Below are 19,443 nucleotides of genomic sequence, written 5' to 3'. Positions count from 1 at the left end.
AGGAGGGGCTCGTGGAGGCATGGGGGGTGGTAGGGGGCCCGCAGACCTGGGCGCGCGGCATGGCTGAAAGGAAGCTTCCAAAACACACAAGTTCCTACTGTGTGATGACGCGGAGAGGAGGGCTTGACTATCAGAGCCCCCCCCCCCCCCCACCCAGGTATAGGCTTCCGGGAAGGCGGCAGGAGGGCAGAGTGTTCTAGAACAAGGCACGGTGGACCAGCTCTAGAACGACTCATGGGGTGGGGGCGGCAGGTGGTCCTGACCCTAGGCTGTGTCCTCCCAGCCCTTCAGGGACATAGGTCAGGGGTGACAGGTCCCCAGGACCTCAGCCCCTGTGCTCCCGACCACCAGCAGCCCACCCTGAGGGCCCCGCCCCACAGCTGGCCGCGGGGGGGGGGGCGGGGGGGCAGGAGCTGTGGCTGTCCCTGGCCGGGGTCGGCGGGGTCACCGGGGCAGTGCCACAGCACCAGGCTCCTCCTAGTCCTGGTCCTTGTGGGCCTCATGCCTATGGACTGTACCTGGGCAGCTCCCCTGGGCCTGCCCCGCCCTCAGGGGACAGGCAGACACACCCTACAGGTTTGGGCTCCCCAACCCCAGGGGACAGGACCTGTGCCCCCAACAGGTATGGTGTGTGGGAGGGCGTCCTGAACTCCGCCACCCCGCCCACGGGCCATCCAAGGTGCCCCCGGCTGCCACTCCCTGAGGCCCGGGCCGGAGGTGAGGCCCCCATTCAGCACAGATAAGCCCCTTCAGAAACCAGGGGGGCCTGACTCGAGGCTGAGTGACAGCAGGGAGATTTATCCGGCGCAGACAATGCCGCGCGCTTTAATCTCCCGGACAATGCGCGCTGGCCGCCTCATCTCGGCTTTTCCCACGATGCTGGTGATCGGCGAGGTGTGCTGGACGCCGCCACTATCTCTCGGGAAGCGCCATGGAGGGCGGGCACTAGCCGCAGGGACACCCCTTCCCGTCTGGGCCGGCTGCTCAGGGAGCTGCGGGCTGGTACCCTGCTCTGGGCAGAAGGCACCAGACCAGACCCCAAGCCTGGACCCCACCCAGGGCCCCCATTCACAGACCCCCACACCTGGACCCATAACCCTGACCCGACCCCTAACCCCCACCCCCTAGACCCCACCTACCTGCCTTTACCCCCATCAAGACCCCCTCGAGCGATGCAGAGGTGCCCCCCCCCCGGCCCTGTGCCCAGCAGAAACCCACCCGGGACGGAGAAGGGAAGAAACAGGTGTCTGGCAAGGGCCCACCCCAGCCCCTTGGGTGCCTCAGGGATAAGGGCAGGATCCCCCAGGGCACAGGGAACCCCAAGCCAGGCCCAGCACCAGCCACCCCACAGGAGCCTGAAACATAGGGGGAGTGGGCAGGGGCAGGGCCATGCCCACCACAGTCGGACCCCCGAGAGTCCTGCCCACAGCTGTGCCCAGGGGCGGCCTGGCAGGGGATGATCAGGGCGGCCTGCCTCAAGTCCCCTGTCCCCTGAGGGCCCCTGAGCTGCAGCAGGGGTGGAGCTGAGGGCGGGGCCAAGGCTTCTCTCCTGAACCCCTGCAGCGCCCAGCCGTGCCCCTTCCTCGGGTTCAGGGCGGCCTCCCAGGCCCACTCAGAGCCCAGAGACCCAGAGATTCTTCCCGGCCAGTGTGTGTTCCACTAAGGCAGGCCCCCCGGAACCCAGCCCTGCGGGAAGGGCCAGCTATGGAGCAGCACAGGCCGCGAGAGTCCAGAGCCCCAGCCTGGCCTGGGTGCAGGTCCAGCGGGGGCACCGACCGGGCCTCGCCCACGCAGGGCTCAGCCAAATCTGCACTGGGGCCTTGGTGCCAACCTGCCCCCGTGCCCACAGAGTTGGGCCGTGGGGGCTCAGACCCTCTGCACTGACCTGGGCCCAAGATCAGGAGAGAAGCCTCCTGGGCAAGGTCGCCGGCACCCCAAGGGGGGCAGGGCTGGTGGGGGCAGGGCTGAGGGTGGGCTCAGGGGCTGGGAACCCTCTGGGAACGTCCTTGTCCCTGGGGGCAGTTACCAGCAGCCGTGACAAACCTAACTCCCTCCCTGGCCTCCCCCCCATCCCGCACCTGACAGCCTGACCTAGTCCCCCACTGTCCCCAGGGCTAGCACTAGCCATGCGGCCGTCTCTTCTAGAAACTTCCAGAGAAATGGAGTCTCCAGGAAGCCTGAGCCTGCCCAGGCGCAGAGGGCTGCAGGGGGAGGGCGGCCTGGACACTGGCACTCACCGTCCAGCCGGTGGGGAGTCAAGGCCGAGCTCTGGCGGGGAGACTGAGCGGCCCAGCCTGTTCTAGAACCTTCTGGGTCGGCTGAGGCCCAGCTACCTCCCTGGCTGACCGGGCGCAGGTGGGGGCTGAGCGGGAGGGGCCGTGGCGAGGGAATCACCCACAAAGAGGAAGGGCGGTGGCGGCCAGGCGCCTCGAACCCCTCAGGGGCCCAGCATGGGGGTCCAGGGGGAGGTGGAGGCCGTTAGCCCCACAGAAGCGGCTCGCGTGCAAGGTCCTGGCTGTGTGGTGCGGGGCGCCTGGTTCTGAACCTTAGGCCAAGGCATGGGTCTGCTGGGAGCCCACCCCGGGCCCACCATGAGCCGGCGGTGCTGCTAACCCCCACCCTGAAGCACTGACCTCAGACACCTTCAGCCAAGCTGCCACGGCCAGACACAGCCCTTCACGGACCCCCAGACCCCCATGGACCCCCACAGACCCCCAAGATGCCCTATGGACCCCCAAAGACCCCCCCAGGCCCCCATGGACACCCTCATGGACCCCAGGCCCCCACAGACCCCCTCACAGACCCTCATGGACCCCCACAAACCCCACAGACCCCCATGGACCCCCACAGACTCCCCAGACACCCCACAGACCCCCCAAAACCCCCAGGACCCCCATGAACCCCCTCATGAACCCCCAGGCCCCCCAAAGACCCCCCAGACCCCCAAAGACCCCGCAGACCCCCATGGACCCTCTTACTGACCCCCCAGACCCCCACGGACTCCCACAGACCCCATCACAGATGCCAATGCAGACCTCAGGCTGCCCCATAGACCCCTGCATGGACCCCCACGCAGACCCGCTCATGGGTCCTCTTGTGGACCACCTCAGGCTCCAACCAGACCCCACACGAACCCCCTCAGGGACCCCATGCAGACCCCCTCATGAACTCCGTCACATGGACTCCAGACAGACCCTGTCACAGACGCTCTCATGAGCCCTCAGAGACCCCCCTCACATATACCCCATGGATCCCATGTAGACCCCTCCCAGACCCCCCACAAGTTCCCCACATCATCCCTCATGGACCCCATATAGACCCCTCCCAGACCCCCACAGGGTCCCTGCATCACCCCCACGTGGACTCCCCCCAGACCGAGAGGCAGGACCCCAGGCCAGCCCAGCCCAGTCCCAGGAAGGGGAACGGGGGGGGGGGGGGGAGGGGTGCTTCCCCAGCTTCCCCAGGGCCGAATCGGACTCCTGGGTGTGGGGGGACTCGGTCTCAGGTAGGACACGGGCACGGGAGACCCCCCAGCACCTCAGTCTGGCTCCAGCGAGCATGAGCTGGAACCCCGAAACCCCTCATGTGCTGGGGTCCAGGCGTGGGGTTGGGGGTCTCCTTGCGGTTGAGCCCAGGCGGAGGTCACTGAGGCCATGTGGTCACTGCCCCCCAACCTCTCATCCGGCCCCTGCCTTGAGGGTCTGGCAGCGCCTGAGACAGGACCCCCAGGCCCTGTGACCCGCCCCCCAGCCCCCAGGCCCACTCCCTGACCACAGTGTGGCTGACCTGTCCCCATGCCTGTTCTAGGTCACAGAACCACAGGCCCCCGGCGACCGCGGCCCCGGCCCGAGGTGACCACACAGTCCCACTTCTGCTGATGCTTCCGCCCGCCCTGACCACAGAATCACAGAAGTGTCGCCGGGGAATTCAGCCACCGCGCACCCAGCCGTGCCTGGGGTCTGGAGAAGTCAGGGATGCTCCACCGAGGGGTCTGGGGCGGAGGGGGAGCCCCTCTCTGCAGGCAGCCGGGGAAGCCCGTCCAAGTGGGGATGTGCCCCCTTCTCATGCTCGGGCGCCCCAGGCTGCTGCGCTGAGCCCACCCACACCCACACCCACGTGCCCCTCAGAGAACCTCAGAGTAGGGGCTAGATGTTGGGGGGCAGTGGGGACCCTGAGGTTTGGGGCTCCAGGACCTTCCTTCACCCATAGCCCCCAGGCCATGGGCTCTGTGGGCCCCGGTCAGCCCCGAGGGACTGTCCCCCTCCTCCCTGGGTCCCGGGTCCCCACAGCCCTGCGGATGGGCCATGAGGACACCTGCCCCTTCCCCCAGCCTGCCAGGATAGTCTCAGGACTTGAGGGGTCCAGCCAGGCCCCTGTGAGTGGGGCCATGTCCACTCCAGGGGCCCAGTGGGGTGCGGGCAGGGGTGGCAGGCCGTGGCCTCCGGCTCAGATGGGCAAGGGGCTGGGCCGGGGATCCCGGGGGCCCACATGGAGGGAAAGCAGGAAGCGGGGCCAGTCCTGCCTCAACGTCCGCCCTCGCTGGACACCAGCTCCCAAGGATTCAGCTGGGGCCAAGCCCAGCGGCTAGGGCCTGTCCACACAGACCCCAGCTCTGTGCATTCGGGGGCAGGCTCATGCCAGCGGCCGGCATGGGGTAGCTCTGCGGACCCTGCGCCAGCTGGACATCAGCCTCATGGGGGTCAGCACAGGCTCCGCAATCTCAACAGACTTGCAATGATGCCCCGAGTCCACGCGGGTCGGCAGGCCCCTACCCACGACGCCCCGAGTCCACGCGGGCCTGAGCCCGACCCCTATCCCGGGTGAGCCTGCCCCGGGCTGCCCAGCCCATGCAGGGGGCGAGGGCCAAGGTCGGGGGTGGGCGCCAGCAGGCACAGACCTGGGTGCAGTGGGGTGAGGGGCCGTGCAGGGCAGGACTCGGGGGGCAGACCCAGAGCGAGGGTTGCTGAGACCCCTGGCACCTCCTCTGGGTATTAGGCTACTGCGTGGAGGGTGCAGGTGGGACCCACCAGGAGCTGCTGCTGTGGCCACCGGCTACCCTTACGTCACTGACCAGCATGAAATCAAAGCCAGTTCCCGTCCCGAGCCCCCACACAGGCTGTGTGTGCTTCCCCTTTTGGGGTCACTCTGGCCAAGTACAGAAGAGGCCTGGTTGACCCCAATGTGAGAGAGAGTTCCTGCCCACCTGGGGGACACGCAGGCCAAGGGGGGACCCTGACCGGAGGGCCCTAGCATTGGCCCCTGCAGCCCGGCCAGGACACGGGGGTACGGGGCAGTCCAGGTATGGACTGTGAAATTGAGCCCCAAATCATCCACTCTGGGGACGCCGCTCTGTGCCAGAGAACCCAGAGCTCAGCCGGGCTGTGGTGTCTCCCGTGCCTGTGGAGGCGGGGGCCGAGGACACTGGCCGGTCCCTCCGTCCACTCCTGCCAACAGGAGCAAAGGGCTCCGCGGCCCCGTGCTCCCCTGAGTCGAGCTGCTGTGCTGGGAGGTGCAGGCCAGGTGGCCGTAGGCAGCCCACGTGGGGACCTCAGGGGTGGACAGGAGGCCTGTCCACTCCACGTGCACTCGCGTGGATTTCTTAGCTCCCACTGCCCATCCACCTAGGACCAGAGAGAGCTGGCCACGGCCTCCCATGCCTCCCAGAGTGACACCCCCAAAAGGCCGCAGCCCACCCCTCAGGCAGTTGGCGGCCAGGAGGATCAGCCCGGAGTCCAGGCCCTCCTGTGGCCCCGGCCTCAGTGTCCACTGCCCCCAGCCCAGCGCGTGTCTCAAGCCTACCCAGGGACTAAGGGGCCCGGCCGCCTCTTGGGTTGCGGCTCCCACAGCAAGGGGGTCAAGTTCCCTAAACGAAAGGGGCCCGGCAGAACCCCACGGAAACAGCGGCACCTGGAGCCGGGCCAGAGCGGCCCCCACTTCCCATTCCTGTGCGAGGGGGCTGTGGCCACGCGCCCTCAGCTCAGGTTCTCGGACGGGGGGGGGGGGGTACGGCCAGCGGCCTCTGCAGAGCACCTCAGGTTTCGGCGGGAGCCCCTGGAGTCGCCCCTCCGCGGCCTGCCGTGGCCCCTCACCGCATTCCGCGCCTCCCGAGGGACAGATCGCCACGTCCCCAGGCCTCCTGCCAGCACCGGACCTCGGCAGCAGCGCGGGCTCTGGGCTGGCGCAGGGGCACACGGAGTCTCCTTACCGGTCCCACTTCAGATCAAATGTCCCTTTGAAAGGGCCCGGGGGACGCTCGTGGGCAGCTCTGGGCCTGTGGACACCAGATCCAACTTTTGTCAAAGGCCACTGCTGGGGGGAGGTGGAGGCGCGCGCAGCTGTGAGAGCCTGGGCCCCCGCAGGTGGGGTGCGGGACCCCACAGGACAGTCCCCGCGTGCCTGAGCTTTCCTGCTGCTGACCCAAAGCACACAGCACACACCTGCCTGCAGGACACTGCATGTACGCGTGTGCACGGGACACTGATTGGAGAGGCCTGTGAACGCAGGATACTGCACATGCATGGACATGGGAAACCCTTGTGTGCGTACCTACACACACAGGAACTCACACAAGGGATTTGAGACACTACATGTGTGTTCCCAGGACGCCTGCACACATGTGTGTGCACGGGACGCTGCACACTCCCACGGGCAGTTTGCATTTGCTTATGTGTGTGCCTGTGTGGGAAACATGTGCTTTGCATGCTTCATGCGTGTGTGTGTCTTCAAGAGCCGCTTTACCAGTGTGTGTGGGGGTGTGCACATATGTGCATGTGGAATACACACGTGCTTTCCTCTGTGTGTGAAGGTTATACATGGGGGCATGTGTGCCATTCCCATGTGTCTGTGAATTTGCAAACTGTGACCATGTGCTCCCCATGTGTGTATGTATGTAAAGTGCGGGCACTCCTGCACATACGTGTGCCCTGTGTGCTCTTGCATGTGGAGTGTGTGTCACATGTGTTCTTGTGGGTGCCTGGTATGTGCCTGTGTGTGCCCAGGGTTCCCATGTGTCCACATGTATCTGTGCATACCTGTGTGTTTCTGTGTGTCTACGTGTGCTTGTGTATGTCTGCATGTGCCTGTGTTTGTATGTGCTTGCATGTGCCTGTGTGTCTGCATGTGTCTGCATGTGCCTGTGTGTTCCTTCATGTGTATGTGTGTGCCTGCATGTGTCTGCATGTGCCTACATATGTCTGCATATGCCTGCATGTCTGGGTGTGTCTACGTGTGTGGTGCCTGAGTATGTATGCATGTGCCTGAGTGTGTCTGTATGTGCCTGCATGTGTCTATGTGTGTTTATGTGTCTGCATGTGTCTGTGAGTGTCTGTGCGTACCTGCATGTTCCTGTGTGTACCTGTGTGTTTCTGCATGTGTGCGTGCCTGCATGTGCCTGAGTGTGCCTGCATGTGTCTGCATGTATGTGCATGTGTCTGCATGTTCCTTCTTCTGTCTGTGTGTGCCTGTGTGTACCTGCATGTGTCTGCATGTGCCTGTGTATGTCTGCATGTGCCTGCATGTCTGTGTTCACCTGTGTGTGCCTGTGTGTGCCTGCATGTATCTGCATATGCCTAAGTATATCTGTGTGTCTGTGTGTGCCTGCATGTCTGTGTGTACCTGCATGTGTCTGCGTGTGATTAAGTGTATTTGCGTGTGCCTGCATGTCTGTATACATGTGCATGTGCCTGCATGTACCTGCATGTCAGTGTGTGTCTGTGTGTGCCTGCATGTGTCTGTGTGTGCCTAAATACATCTCTGTGTGTCTGAGTGTGGCTGCATGTCAGTGTGTCTGCATGTGCCTGCGTGTGCCCGGGGTACCTGCTGGCTGGTACCCACACCCACTCACCCAGTGCCCACACCCACTCACCCTGTTCCAGGGAGATCTACTCTGTGGCACAAATGCCCTGCCCCTTCAGGACATTACGGAGAGCAGTCAGGTAAACCACTGCCCCCCCCCCCCGGGGGCCCTCACACTGACCCTAACTGTGGTGCTGAACCCTGGGGCCCCGGGCCCAGGCTCATTCCTTCCTGGGAACCGGGACGGGACCTCGAGCCCAGCAGGTGTGTCTGGCTGCCTGGACGGACCCCAGAGCTCCCCGCGTACCAAGGCCCCGGTGAGGGCCAGCTTCAGCCAAGCTCGAGAAGGTTCTAAAAGCCCTGGAGGGCCGCTAGCAGGGTGGGTCTGAAGGAAGTGCCCGGTCCAGCTGCTTCCTTGAGGCCTGCATTTCAGAATGTCGTGGGTGCAGAGGGCTAGGGACGCTGAGCTAGGCAGACTCAGGGTCCAACGGCAAAGCTGCAGTGTCTGCTCAGCATTCCATGTCTGCCCCTGCCCGCCTGGAGCCCCCTCCCCTCCGTCACCTGCCTGAACCCCGAACCCCGGAGCCCTGGCCAGTTGTCTGAGGCAGGTGGGCATCTAGGCCGCCCTGTACCTCCCCCGTGCCTGCGGGCCACGGTCTCAGCAGCCTCACGCCCCACGAACCTCAGCCTGCTGTGTGGCCGGTGGGGACGGCCAGGCTTGGGAGTCGGGCCTTGCAGGGGGTGGCCAGGCCAGGTCCTCTGGGAGGAGCGCGGCGTGTGTGTGTGTGTGTGTGTGTGTGTGTGTGTGTGTTGGGGGGGGGGTGTCCCTGCTTTCGTGTGCAAAGCTCCTGGGCCCTCTCCAGAGCCACAGCCACCAGCAAACTCTTCCCCCCCCCCCCCCCGCCCTCCCGGAGACCAGGGAAACCCACCAGGCCCCCCCCTCCCACCCCGCAACTTAAAACCCGGTGAGCACAGAGGAAGGTCCCCGGAGACCCAGTAAGCGGCAGGCGGGGGAGGGTCTCAGACCCTAGACCCCGTCATTAGCAGATGAGATTCAATGACCAACAGCAGCCCGGGGGCTTTATCTAACCTTTGTGAGGTAAGATTAACGCCTTCCCCGGAGATCCCAGCGTGAAACAAGAGCCCCCTTGGGCCCAAGAGCCTGGCTCTCTGCACAGCAGCCCAGCCCCTTTGTTCCCAGACCTCAGCCTGCTCACACGAGCACACACGCACAACACACGGGCACATGCGGGCCTGGGCACATGGGCGAGCCTGCAGCGGGCATCAGAGCAGGGCTCAGGCCCCGGGCGCCCGGGGTCATTTCCCGCACAGCCCAGGTGCCCGGCTGCAGCCCTGAGCTGGGCGCGGCGGGGAACAGTGCTCAGGTGCCCGGGATCACGGTCGGACACGGGCCTGGCGGGGCCCGGCCGGCCTGGTCCCTGCAATCACGGCCAGGACGACACTGATCAGTGGCAGAGAACTGCGCGCCAGCAAAGGTGATAAATAAATAATTAGCCGTGGTGCCGCAGCTCCCTCGCGGGCGCAGGGACAGCCGTGGCGGAGCAGCGAGTCCGGGGTGCGCCCGATGTTTTACGACACCATTTGTATTCCATCAGTCACCGGCGCTCAGAGCAGCCCGGGCGGGAACTGAATACCCTATTCAGACAGGCCCTCACAGGCGTGTCATTGCAATTTAATATTTTCACACACAGACACATCATTATCTCGGAACCCGACACTGGCCGCATAATTCCGTAATTTTTCAAGAGGGCCTAATTTTTCTAAACGTGAGCACACGGGCCCGGGGTCCTCTAAACAGCCGCCCTCCCCCTGCTTTTTCGGGGGGCTCGAGCGGGCACGGAGCATTCTGGGGTGGCCGCGTCTGCATGGAACTTTCTGGTCTCTTCCCGCTCAGCCGACAGCTGTGCACCGGTCCAGCTGGGCAGACACCGTTGCACCAGCTCAGAAGCCGGGGCAGGGGGCAACCACAGCGTGCCCACCCACGCCTGGCTCGGGTGTGTTCCAGGGGCACACGCGGGGACAGCCCCGTGGGGGTCCCGTGGCAGCTGTGTGCCCCCCGGCCGTCTCGTCCTCCAGCCGCCGGCTCTGGCCAGCAAAATGCTCCCCGTGCTGAAGCAGTTCAAGAATGCGCGGCGTCTTCCAAGAATAAGAGAGCCTGGGAGTGATTTGCGGGGAAGCCGCCTCCCCGGGGAGCGCCTGCGACGGCAGGTGGCAGTGAGGGGGGTCACTGCCAGCCTCCCCGGCAGGGTCCCCTCCAAGGAGGACCCAGGAGTTGGGGTGGCCCAGGGCTCTCCTGCATGCTGCCGCCCGGTGCCACGCCGACCCTGGCGCCAATGGGTGGGGGGTGGCTGGACCTGCTCTGGGCAGAGAGGGGCTAATGGCCATGCAGAGCTGCTTCTGGGGAAAGGGCCCAGAAAGGGGACGGCAGGGATGGGTCGCCTGGCTGGAGGGAGGCCATGCAGGCGGGGTTCGAGGCCGCTGTTTGGGCCCTTCGCAGGGCTCCCGCACCATCTGTGCTCGTCAGGCGGCTGGGCTGGGCTTTGTTCCACGCTTTACGGACCCGGACCCGGACCGGTGGGGCATGGCTCCCCCGGCCCAGTGAGCGGATACACACGGCTGGCGGGCGCCGGCCTTCCCGGGGGCTGCGAGGCAGGTTCATTATGGAAATCCGAGTTTCTGCTCCACCGCCAGCTCCTAACACAGACCCAGGGTCGCCGCGAGGTGGGCACCAGCCCGCACACCTGGTCCCTGTGCGGGCAGGGGCAGACCAAGCACCCACAGCGCATGCCCGAGCCCAGAGGAGCACAGTACATGAAGCCTCGGCCGGAAATGGAGCACCTGATCCGGAGGACGGCCGGGGTGCCCCGGTGCCCGCTGCATCGAGGTGCACTGCCACAGTGTGCCGGCTCCGTCCCACCCAAGTCTGGACCCAGGGCGCAGGCCAGCAGCCCTGGCCACCCCCACAAACACAGCAGAGCGCTGGGCAAGGGCTGGGCACCAGGGCAAGAGAACGGGCGGGGGAGCCCGACACAGCAGGGCAGGGTCAGTGCCAGCAGCCGCTGCCCAGCAGTGGGAAAGCCTGTGGTGAGCCCACGGACGAGCCGGGCGCCAAGGGGCAGTGGGGGGGGGGGGCAGCGAGCAGCTTTGGCTCCCGACAGAGCTGCCAACAGGAAGAGGTGCCTGGTAGGGCCCACTCAGGGCAGTGCCCCCCAGAGCCCACCCCCATCCTGGAAAGAAGACCCCACCCCCTGCAGTGCCCTCTGCCTGTCCAGAACCTTCCAGAAGCTTTCGTGTAGGGGCAGGTGCCCAGAGACACACACACACGCTGCCCCTGGTCTGCCCTGGACACACATCTCAGAGTGAGCCCCCCTTGTTCCAGAGCAGGGCTGTGGCATTGGGGGCTGCGTGGGGCCAGGTCCCCCTTCGTCACCGTGAATGTGGCAGGGGTCCCGGCAGTGGTGGGGATGGGGAGCCTCTCTGCCGTGCTCGCGGCCTTCGGCTTGGCGTCTCTCTAAGGTCGGAGCATGACAGCTCAGAGGGCTCTGAGCAGGGCCCAGCCGGGACAGCCCCCCCAGAACTGCTGGTTCTCATGAGCCAGAGGAGAAGGGGCCACAGCAAAGGAGTCATGAGCAGCGGGACAGGCAGGGACGGGCATTCGGGGGACATCTGCAGTCCCTCGGCAGCCAGCAGGCTGGCCCCTGTCTCCCGGGCTCCCAGAACCCCAGAAGCTGACGCCCAGCCTCCGGAGCCCAGGGTGCAAAGTCAGCCCCCAGCACCTGCCAGAGACAGGGGCACAGACCCCGCGGCCCACCCAGCCTCCCAGCGGCTGGGTCCTGACCGCGTACTCCATGGGGCTGTCCCGGACACAGACCCTCCAGGAGTCGGTGGCCAGGAAGGGGGTACATGGTCTCCGAGTTCCCAGCTCTCCGGGGGAGCACCAGGGCATGAGGACCGGCCGAGCCCACACCACAGACACTCCATACCCCAAGCCTGCGGGCCAGGGTGCCTCCTTCCATCCTCGGGGTGCTGGGGACCAGCCTGTCCTGTCCCCACGCTGGTGGACAGACTGGCTGGGCAGGAGAGAGCCCCAGGCTGGCCTGCAGAGGGCCCCGCCAGCAGCCGGGCACCGGGCACCTCGCGGCTGGAGCTGAGCACAGGGCATCGCGAAGCTTATTGACGGCACATGAAATATCCACCCGGACCAGCCATGTTTTAAAATGATTATAAATTATTTTAACAGTGCATTTGCAAAGGGTTATAAAAACAGCCATAATATATTTTTTTCCTAAGATTCTAGAATTACCAGTGTGACAGCTAATGCAATAATGATTTGTTTCAAACGCCAGTGTTTAAGCTGTATAAAGCTGATTTTATACATTTTTCCAGTAGGCCGCATTGTAGTTAATGAAATTAAACACACCAATCGCATTTGTCCCCAGGGGACGAGGAACTGAACACGCCACTGGTTTATTTTTTTATTAAAATAAATTGCAGCCGGCAAGATGGACTAATTGCATACAGAATTGAAAAAGAAACATTCCATTGATATAATTAAGCCAATTTTCATGGACAGAAATAGTTATAGTGGATATAAACTAAGCGAGGTCTGCCCCAGAGCCCCGTTCCCGTCTTTTTTCTCACGGAACGTCAACTATTAAACAAACATGGCTCTGAGGCAGGGCACCTACCTGCCACCTCAGGCTTTGTTCCCACGTGCTCCCCAGAGGAAGGCCAGGCTGGCCACCACCAGGCCCCCAGGCCCTGGACAGTGCAGGACCCACCAAACCCACAGCATGAGAACCTTCTACTCCCCCCCCACACATGGGCACTGCCGCCGGCAGCCGCTGGTCCCTGAGGCCTTGGCCTCAGGAAGCTGGACAGGACAGCCTTCCACCCCTGCCCCTGACACCTGTGGGGAGGGGCTCAATCTGGGGCACTGTCACCTGGGGGGTGCCCAGGGCTCAGATGGGCAGGCCTTGGCATTGGCATGGGCAGCCATGCCAGGTGCCCGGAAGGTGCTCCAGCCTCAGCCCTGCCCGCCCAGCCCAGGCAGCTGGAACCCTGACACTTTCTGAAAGCCCTAGGAATGAACTGTGGCAGCAGGGGAGGGGAGGGGGCTCTGCTCTGACCCAACCCACTCGCTGTGTGACCTCTGGGCACTGATCTGACTCTAGGTGCTGGCTCCCTGGGGAGTTCCGACCCCACCCCCACTTCAGGCAGTGACCCCTGAGGGCTCGGCACCTCCCACTTCCGGGAGGCAGTGTGGGACCCCCCAGAAGGGGCACCCCCTCCCTTCATCTGTCTAGACTCCCCCTGCACCCCTACCCGCCCGGGCTCCCCCTCCCCACCGCCCAGCCTGGTGGGAAAAGGCGGGTGAGGGAGGGGGTTGGGGAGGGTCTGGGCGAGGCTGCGGCTCAGGGCTCCGGGTCAAACGCTAAGAGGCAGAAGCCCTTGGGCCAGACCTTGCCCTGGTCTGCCGCAGCTGGGAGCAACCTCGGGGTCAGGCGGCTCGTCTGCTGGCGAGCGGCCGGAGTGAACGGGCGCGGGGAGCGGCGGGAGTGAACGGGCGCGGGGCTCAGCCCGGCACCTCCAGCCCGCGGAGGGCTGGCGCTGCCCACAAGAAGCCTCTTGCCAGCCCTGTGCCAGCACCCAGCACTCGTTACGTGGGTTTCCTTCAAATCCTGATCGATTGTATTTAACGCTATTTGAAAATTTTAAACGAAATTATTCAAAAGATTTTTAATCCTGGATAATTTTTGTTGAAACTCTAATTATCCATCACTTTAATTACCAGCACCAGCGTCCCCCCCCAGTCCCTAATTGCCCCTAATTGACTCTCACAGGGGCTAATGGTGCCCACACCGCCCCCAGGGGCTGGGCAGGGGGCTCTGGGCAGCCCCCACACTGCACGGCAGGAGACCCAGACCGGGAGGGGTGGAGCCCAGCACCTGCTCTGGGGCCACCGAGTCCACCCCCATCCATCCCTCTGGATGTCCCTGACGGAGCCTCTGTGGACAGGGAGGCCAGGCCTGGGACCCCAGGGCAGAGTCAACACCCACTCCTGGGGCGGAGCGGGCAGCCCTGCTGACTCCGCTGCCGGCACCTGGCCTGTTCGCCCAAAGCGGGGCTGCCCCGGGACAAGTGGGCGGGCTCAGCGGCCCCGTGTCCAACTGCCCAGGCAAAGGCCGATGCCCAGCTTGGGCTCCAGGGAGGGCAGAGGGCCACAGGTGACCTGCTGTGCTTCTGGGGCTCCAGGTCAGCGGAGAGTGGGGGAGGACAGTGGGAGCCGGCTCCAGCCTGTCCTGGACACCCTCCCGGTCACACACACACACACACACACACACACACACACACACACACAGCCTCACAGAGTGCCCGGGGCAGGGCAGCGCCTGGCCTCAGCGCCCAGCACACACTTGCCTGGAGGGACTTGGAGCCAGACCCCCTGGGGCTGCAGAGCACCCCCCCTCCCCGACAGCTGGCTGCAGAGTGTCCTGCTTCTTCCCCGCTTCTCCCCCTTCGGCCCACTGCGGAGGGGCAGAAGAGCCCCTGCTGACTGCCCACCTGCCCACCTGGCCCCACCCTCTAAAGCAGTGGCGGTTTTGTTAGCGTCCCTGCCCGGACCTGCCCACCTCCCGCACTGCCCAGCACAGGGAGGAGCCCCGGGGCACCCCATGCTGGATGAGGAGGCCACAGGGGGCCTGGACCGGGTCTGAGAGGGCGGCTCTGGCCGGCTCAGAGCGCCCTGCCGGGCCCCTGTGGTGTCCCAGGCCGGCCACACAGAGTCCACGCGCTGCAGAGGGGTCATGGGAAACAAACGAAATCACAGCCCCTGAAGCCCCGTCCAGCACAACCCCCTGAGCTCAGAGTCTCGGGGTCACACCCACCCAACTGGCTGGCCCTTCTGGCCCGCACGGCAGGCCAAGAGCAAGGGCAGAGGGAGGGGCCGGCCTGTCCCGTGACCCCGCTCCCTCCCGGCCCAGAGCGGCCCGGCGGGTTGGCAGCCGCCTCACTCCCAGGTAATGGAGTCGGGTCCCCAGGGACGTCCACATCTGCTTAAAATATCGTCCAATGAAGTGAAATTCCTCCCGAGTCGCTTGGCCCTACGGCCGCGCCTGCCCCAGGCACCGGCCTGGAGGTGGCCGCCAGGTCCTGCCAAGGGGTTCCCCGCTGCTTCCAGCTGTGTCGGGCTCGGGCTCAGTCCGGCTGGTTCTCGCTAACGACTCTGGCAGGGCTGCAGCACTGTGCCCCCAACCAGCTCCTTCCTCCGAGGCCTTGCAGGGCCCAGGTCCCGCGGCCCAGGTCTGGGCAGCATTGGCCAACGGGCGGGGGTGGGGGGCGCCGAGCAGACTCCCGGCCTGCGCCGGGTGCCTGCCTGCCCGGAGTTCGGGGCTGGCGGCCTCGGGCGCTCTCGCTTGCAGCGAAGGCCAGAGCGCCAGCCCAGCGCTCGGCGCCGCTTCGCTCCTCCGGGTCCTTCCCCCGCGAAGGCTGACCCGCGGCCTGCGCCCCGGAGCGACGTCTCCGGGGCGACCCGAGCGCACGGCCGACCAAGATGGGCTCCCCAGTCCGGCGCCCCCCACGCGCCCCGCAGGCTCCGGCCCAGACGCTCGCCGTCTGCGGGCGCGGGCCTTGTTCGCACCAACAGGGCCCAGAGGTCACACGGGCCAGGGCGGACGCAGCCGTCCGCGGGCGCGGGCTGGAGAGGGGCGTCTGGTCCAGGGGCCAGGAAGGGCCACCGCGGAGTCCAAAGGGGGGGGTCCCCCTGAACCGCCAGCTGCTTTTCCCCTCGGGCCGAGGGCGGCCTGCGCGCACGGGGCGGCGGGCCGGGAGCCGTGCGCGATCCGATGGGGAGTGCGGGCGGGCGGCGGGCAGCGGCGGGCGGCAGGCGGTGCGTCCCCCTCCCCGGTTCTCGCCGGGGGCCGCGGCCCGGGCGCTGCCAGGCCGGTCGGGTGGGCGGGGGCAGGCGAACGGCCCGGCCCGCGTGCAGGGCAGGGCTCCCCGGAGAGCGGCCGCCGCCCCCTGCCCGGCGCCCCCGCAGCGAGGGGGCGGTGGCCCGAGCGCAGACGCCGGGGCGACGGGCGCGGGGGCGCGGGGGCTGCGCGGGGCGCAGGGCCGGCCGTGCGCCGCACTCGCCGCTTCGCTGCAGCCGGGCTGCGTCCGGGGCCGCGAGAGCCGCTCGCCAGCCGCCTCCCCCACCTGTCCCGCCGCTCGGGCCGGCCCGCGGGCCTCGCCGCCGGGGCGCTGAGGGCGCGCGGGGATCGGAGCGCGGCGACGGGCGCTGGGCGCTGGGCGCGGGGCGCGGGGCGGCGGGCGCGCGGGCCGGGGGCGAGGACCCGGCCGGCGGCGGGCTGGGCGCCGGGAGCCCGGGACGCGGCCCGCGACGGAGCGAAAGAGAAAGTAAGAGCGGCGGGACCAAGCGGGCAGCGGCCGGGGCGGCTCGGTGGCCGGCGGCCGGGCGGCCGGGCGGCGCGCGGGGTTCCGCGCGGGGCCGGGGCGGCGGCGGCGGCGGCAGCGGCGGCGGCGGCGGGGCCGGGGCGGCGGGGGCGCGGGGCGGGCGCGGGGCGCCGAGGGCCGAGGGGCGACCGGCGCGGCGCGGGGCACCCGTGGGCACAAAACTTCCCGGGCGGGCGCGGCGGCGGGCGCGCGGCGGCGGCTCCCATTGTGCTCCCGGCCGCGGTGCCGCCTCGCCCGCCCGCTCGGCCGTCCGCGGGCCGGGTGGGCGCCCGCGCCCCCGCCTCCAGCCCCCGCCCCGGCTCGGGGTCTCCCTCCTCTGCGCCCGGCTGGCGGACGCCAAAGGCGGTGCTCTAGCGCCCACTATTCCAGGAGCCCGGAATACGATTTGCCCAGGACTGCGAGGCAGTCGGAGAGCGAGCGAGCCAGCAGCCAGCCAGCAGGGAAAAGTTGCTTTCCCCTTTCGTCAACTTTTCGCTAACTTTCGCTTTTCGCTCCCCTCCACCCCCGGCCCTCCCCCTCCGCCCCCCTCCCCGGCCCCCACCGCGCGCCTCGGGTTCCCGGGCCCGAGCGCCTGACAAGGGGGGGGAGGGGGTTCGGCGAGGAGGGGGCCGGCGCCTTCGGGGAGCGCGCGGCCCGGGCGCCCCGAGCCTCCGCGCCGAGCCCGGCCGCCCCGGAGCGCGGGAGGCGGAGCGGCCCCCGGGCCGCGCGGACGATCGAGGGGCCCCGGGCGCCCCGGCGCGCCGGCCGCGCCCCGCCCGACGCGCGCCCCTGGCCCGGGCGCCCCGGCCCCGCGGCCCGGGCCCGGCGGTTCGGCGCGGCCGGGCGCGGGAGACTTACTTTTGGCCAGCTTCCTCGCTCTCGCCTTGGATCGCATGGTGTCGGCGCGCGGAACCTCCTCCTCCTGGAGTCCAGAAGCAGCTACACACGATCTTCATCTCCCCAGCATTGTCAGTTTGGACACCTTCGCACATGCGCACACAGCGCTCAATCTGACACCCCTCGCCGGGGCCAAAAAAACTTTGCAATGTATTCATCATCCTCATCATCGCGCCGCCGCCCGCCGCCGCCGCCGCGCGCGGCTTTGGGGGGCTCTCGGCGGCCCGCGCGGCCTCACCTCCCGGCCCCCCCGCCCCCTCCCCCTTTCGGCGCGGCGCGGACTGGCCCTTTAAGAAAACATTCCCTGCCCGGCGCTCCCGCCCGGGGCCCGCACCCCGGACACTTTAAAAGGACCCAGGTGGCCCCGAGGCGAGGTGACGGCCCCCCGCCCTGCCCCCGCGCCGCGCCGCGCGGCCGGCCCGTCCGGGACGGCGGGAGGATGCGGGCGGCCGCCGCGCCGCGCCGCGCCGCTCCGGGACGGGGGGCGCCGTGCTGGACAGTCGGGGCGCGGGGCCGGCGGCCGCGCCCGCTGCCCCCCGCGTGTCGTGACGAATTAAAGAGCTTTGCGCGCCCCCGGCCCGCGCCCCCCCGCCCCCGGTCCTCGCGCCCGAACCCGGCTCCGCCGAATCCCCCTCCCCTGCGCCCCCCAACCCACCGCCGAGTCTCGGGGCCGAGCGGCTCCGGCCCCGCGCTCGCTCCGCGCTGCCCCGGCCGGCACGGGCGGCCTCGGACCCTCCGGACCGCGGGGCGCGGCGCCCTCCGCGCTCCCAGCTGCGCTCCCCGGGGGCGCGGTCGCCGTTCGGGGCCCGCCGCCCCCAGGTGAGTACCCGCGGCGCACCGCCGCCCCCGGACCGGCCTCCTGGGGCTCCTCGCACGCCTCTCCCGGCCCAGGTGCGCCGCGGCCGGAGCAGGTGGAGCGCGCGGGCGGCTTCGCGGCGGCTCCTCGCCCCGCCGGCCGCCAACTCCGCGGCGCGGCCCCGGGGGCTGGGGGCGCTGGCGGGGCTGGGGAGCCCGGCCCGGAGGGGGACCCGGGCAAGTCTGGGGTTCTTTCTGGGCCCCGGACATGGACCTGGACGCCAGCGGGACCCCGTGCCCTCCCTTCCGGCCCCACAACTCGCTTCGCCCGGGGGTGCTGGAGCGGGGCGCGGGGTCGTGCCCGCCGCGGCCCGGGGGGGCGGCTCCGCCTGCCGCCGCCCCCTCCCCTCGCCGTGCCCTGCGGCCCGGGAGCCTCCGCCGCGACCCACAGTGGCAGGAACCCCGTGGCCTGTGCTGAGGGGGGCGAGCGGCTCTGGCCTGAGCTGACCCCAACCCCCACCCCCCACCCCAGGTCCCAGCAGAGTCGCGCCCCGGAAGGAGGCTTGGGGCTGCCGCCCCCGGCCGGAGCAGCCGGCCCAACTGGACTTGGCAGGCCCCGCCGAGACTGCGCCGGGCCTTCCACCTTCCCGGTCCGTGTCCCAGTCGGAAGCGCTTCCCAGACCGGATCAGAACCACCGAGCCGCCCTGCCAGGCTGCCCGCGACTACCGCCCGCCCACCGGTTGGAGGAGCCTCGGTGAGTGCTGCCATGCCGGCTCAGCCCTGGGGACTGTCCCCTCAGCTCCACCGCGCTTCCCAGGGAAGCTGGACTGCGGGCGCAGGTCGTGGGCTCTGGGGCCCAGTGGGGTGTCCCGTAGGGACTAGGCTACCCGGTGCTGGCCCAGGTGCAACCCCAGAGCGTGGAGGGGGCTGGTCCAGACCAAGGTCACCCTGGGCACAGTGGGAGCCCCGGAGCTCAGAGGTTTGAAGAGCAGGCCCAGAAGCACCCACCTGCAGCCCGTCTGCCCACCCCGGGCCCCTCTCCCCCGCGGGGGACAGCCATCAGGCCCACCTTCTCCTTGGATGCCCCAGCTGCACCCCAGGCTGGCCCCTGTGCCCCCTCGGCTCAGAGTCCCTGTCTGCAGGATCGGGGTCCCCCAACAGCCTCGGTTGGCCCCTTCCAGTGCTGGGGAGCCACAGAGGGGGACAGGTGGGTACACGGTTCCCCGTGCCGTGTGGGGCCGAAGGGCACCTCAGGGTCACCTTGGGAGTGGCTCAGGGGCCTGGACCCCAGGGGCACAGGGCCTGTTGGGGTACTCTCTTCCGGTCCAGGCTGGCTCAAGGAGCTCTGCGGGCAGCCTGCTGCTGATCCAAGGCCGTGCCCTGGCCAGGCCCTGCCCCCGCGTGGCCAGACTTAGAAGCGGAGGCCGGGCGGGCACTGCGCAGTCCGGGTAGCGGCCCCTGGCCAGCTGTGTGTGACAGACCAGACCCGGGTGCAGCAGGAA

At 67.9% G+C, this 19,443-nt stretch overlaps 1 protein-coding gene across 1 annotated transcript in view; it reads right to left on the bottom strand.

The window, feature by feature from the left end:
• Positions 1-17,358, bottom strand: part of PRDM16 (PR/SET domain 16) — a 153,772-nt gene extending 136,414 nt beyond the window's left edge. Inside the window, exon 1 of the mRNA XM_056128344.1 lies at positions 17,107-17,358. Coding sequence (XP_055984319.1) covers positions 17,107-17,143 — 37 coding nt within the window. The 5' untranslated portion in view covers positions 17,144-17,358. The remainder of the gene's footprint in view (positions 1-17,106) is intronic.
• Positions 17,359-19,443: the final 2,085 nt, after the last annotated feature.

This window comes from Sorex fumeus, unplaced genomic scaffold (assembly GCF_029834395.1).
Source record: "Sorex fumeus unplaced genomic scaffold, SorFum_2.1 ptg000064l, whole genome shotgun sequence".
Lineage (NCBI taxonomy): Eukaryota > Metazoa > Chordata > Mammalia > Eulipotyphla > Soricidae > Sorex > Sorex fumeus.
The sequence above is the reverse complement of the archived record's forward strand: the minus strand, read 5'-3'. Positions and strand labels throughout refer to the sequence as shown.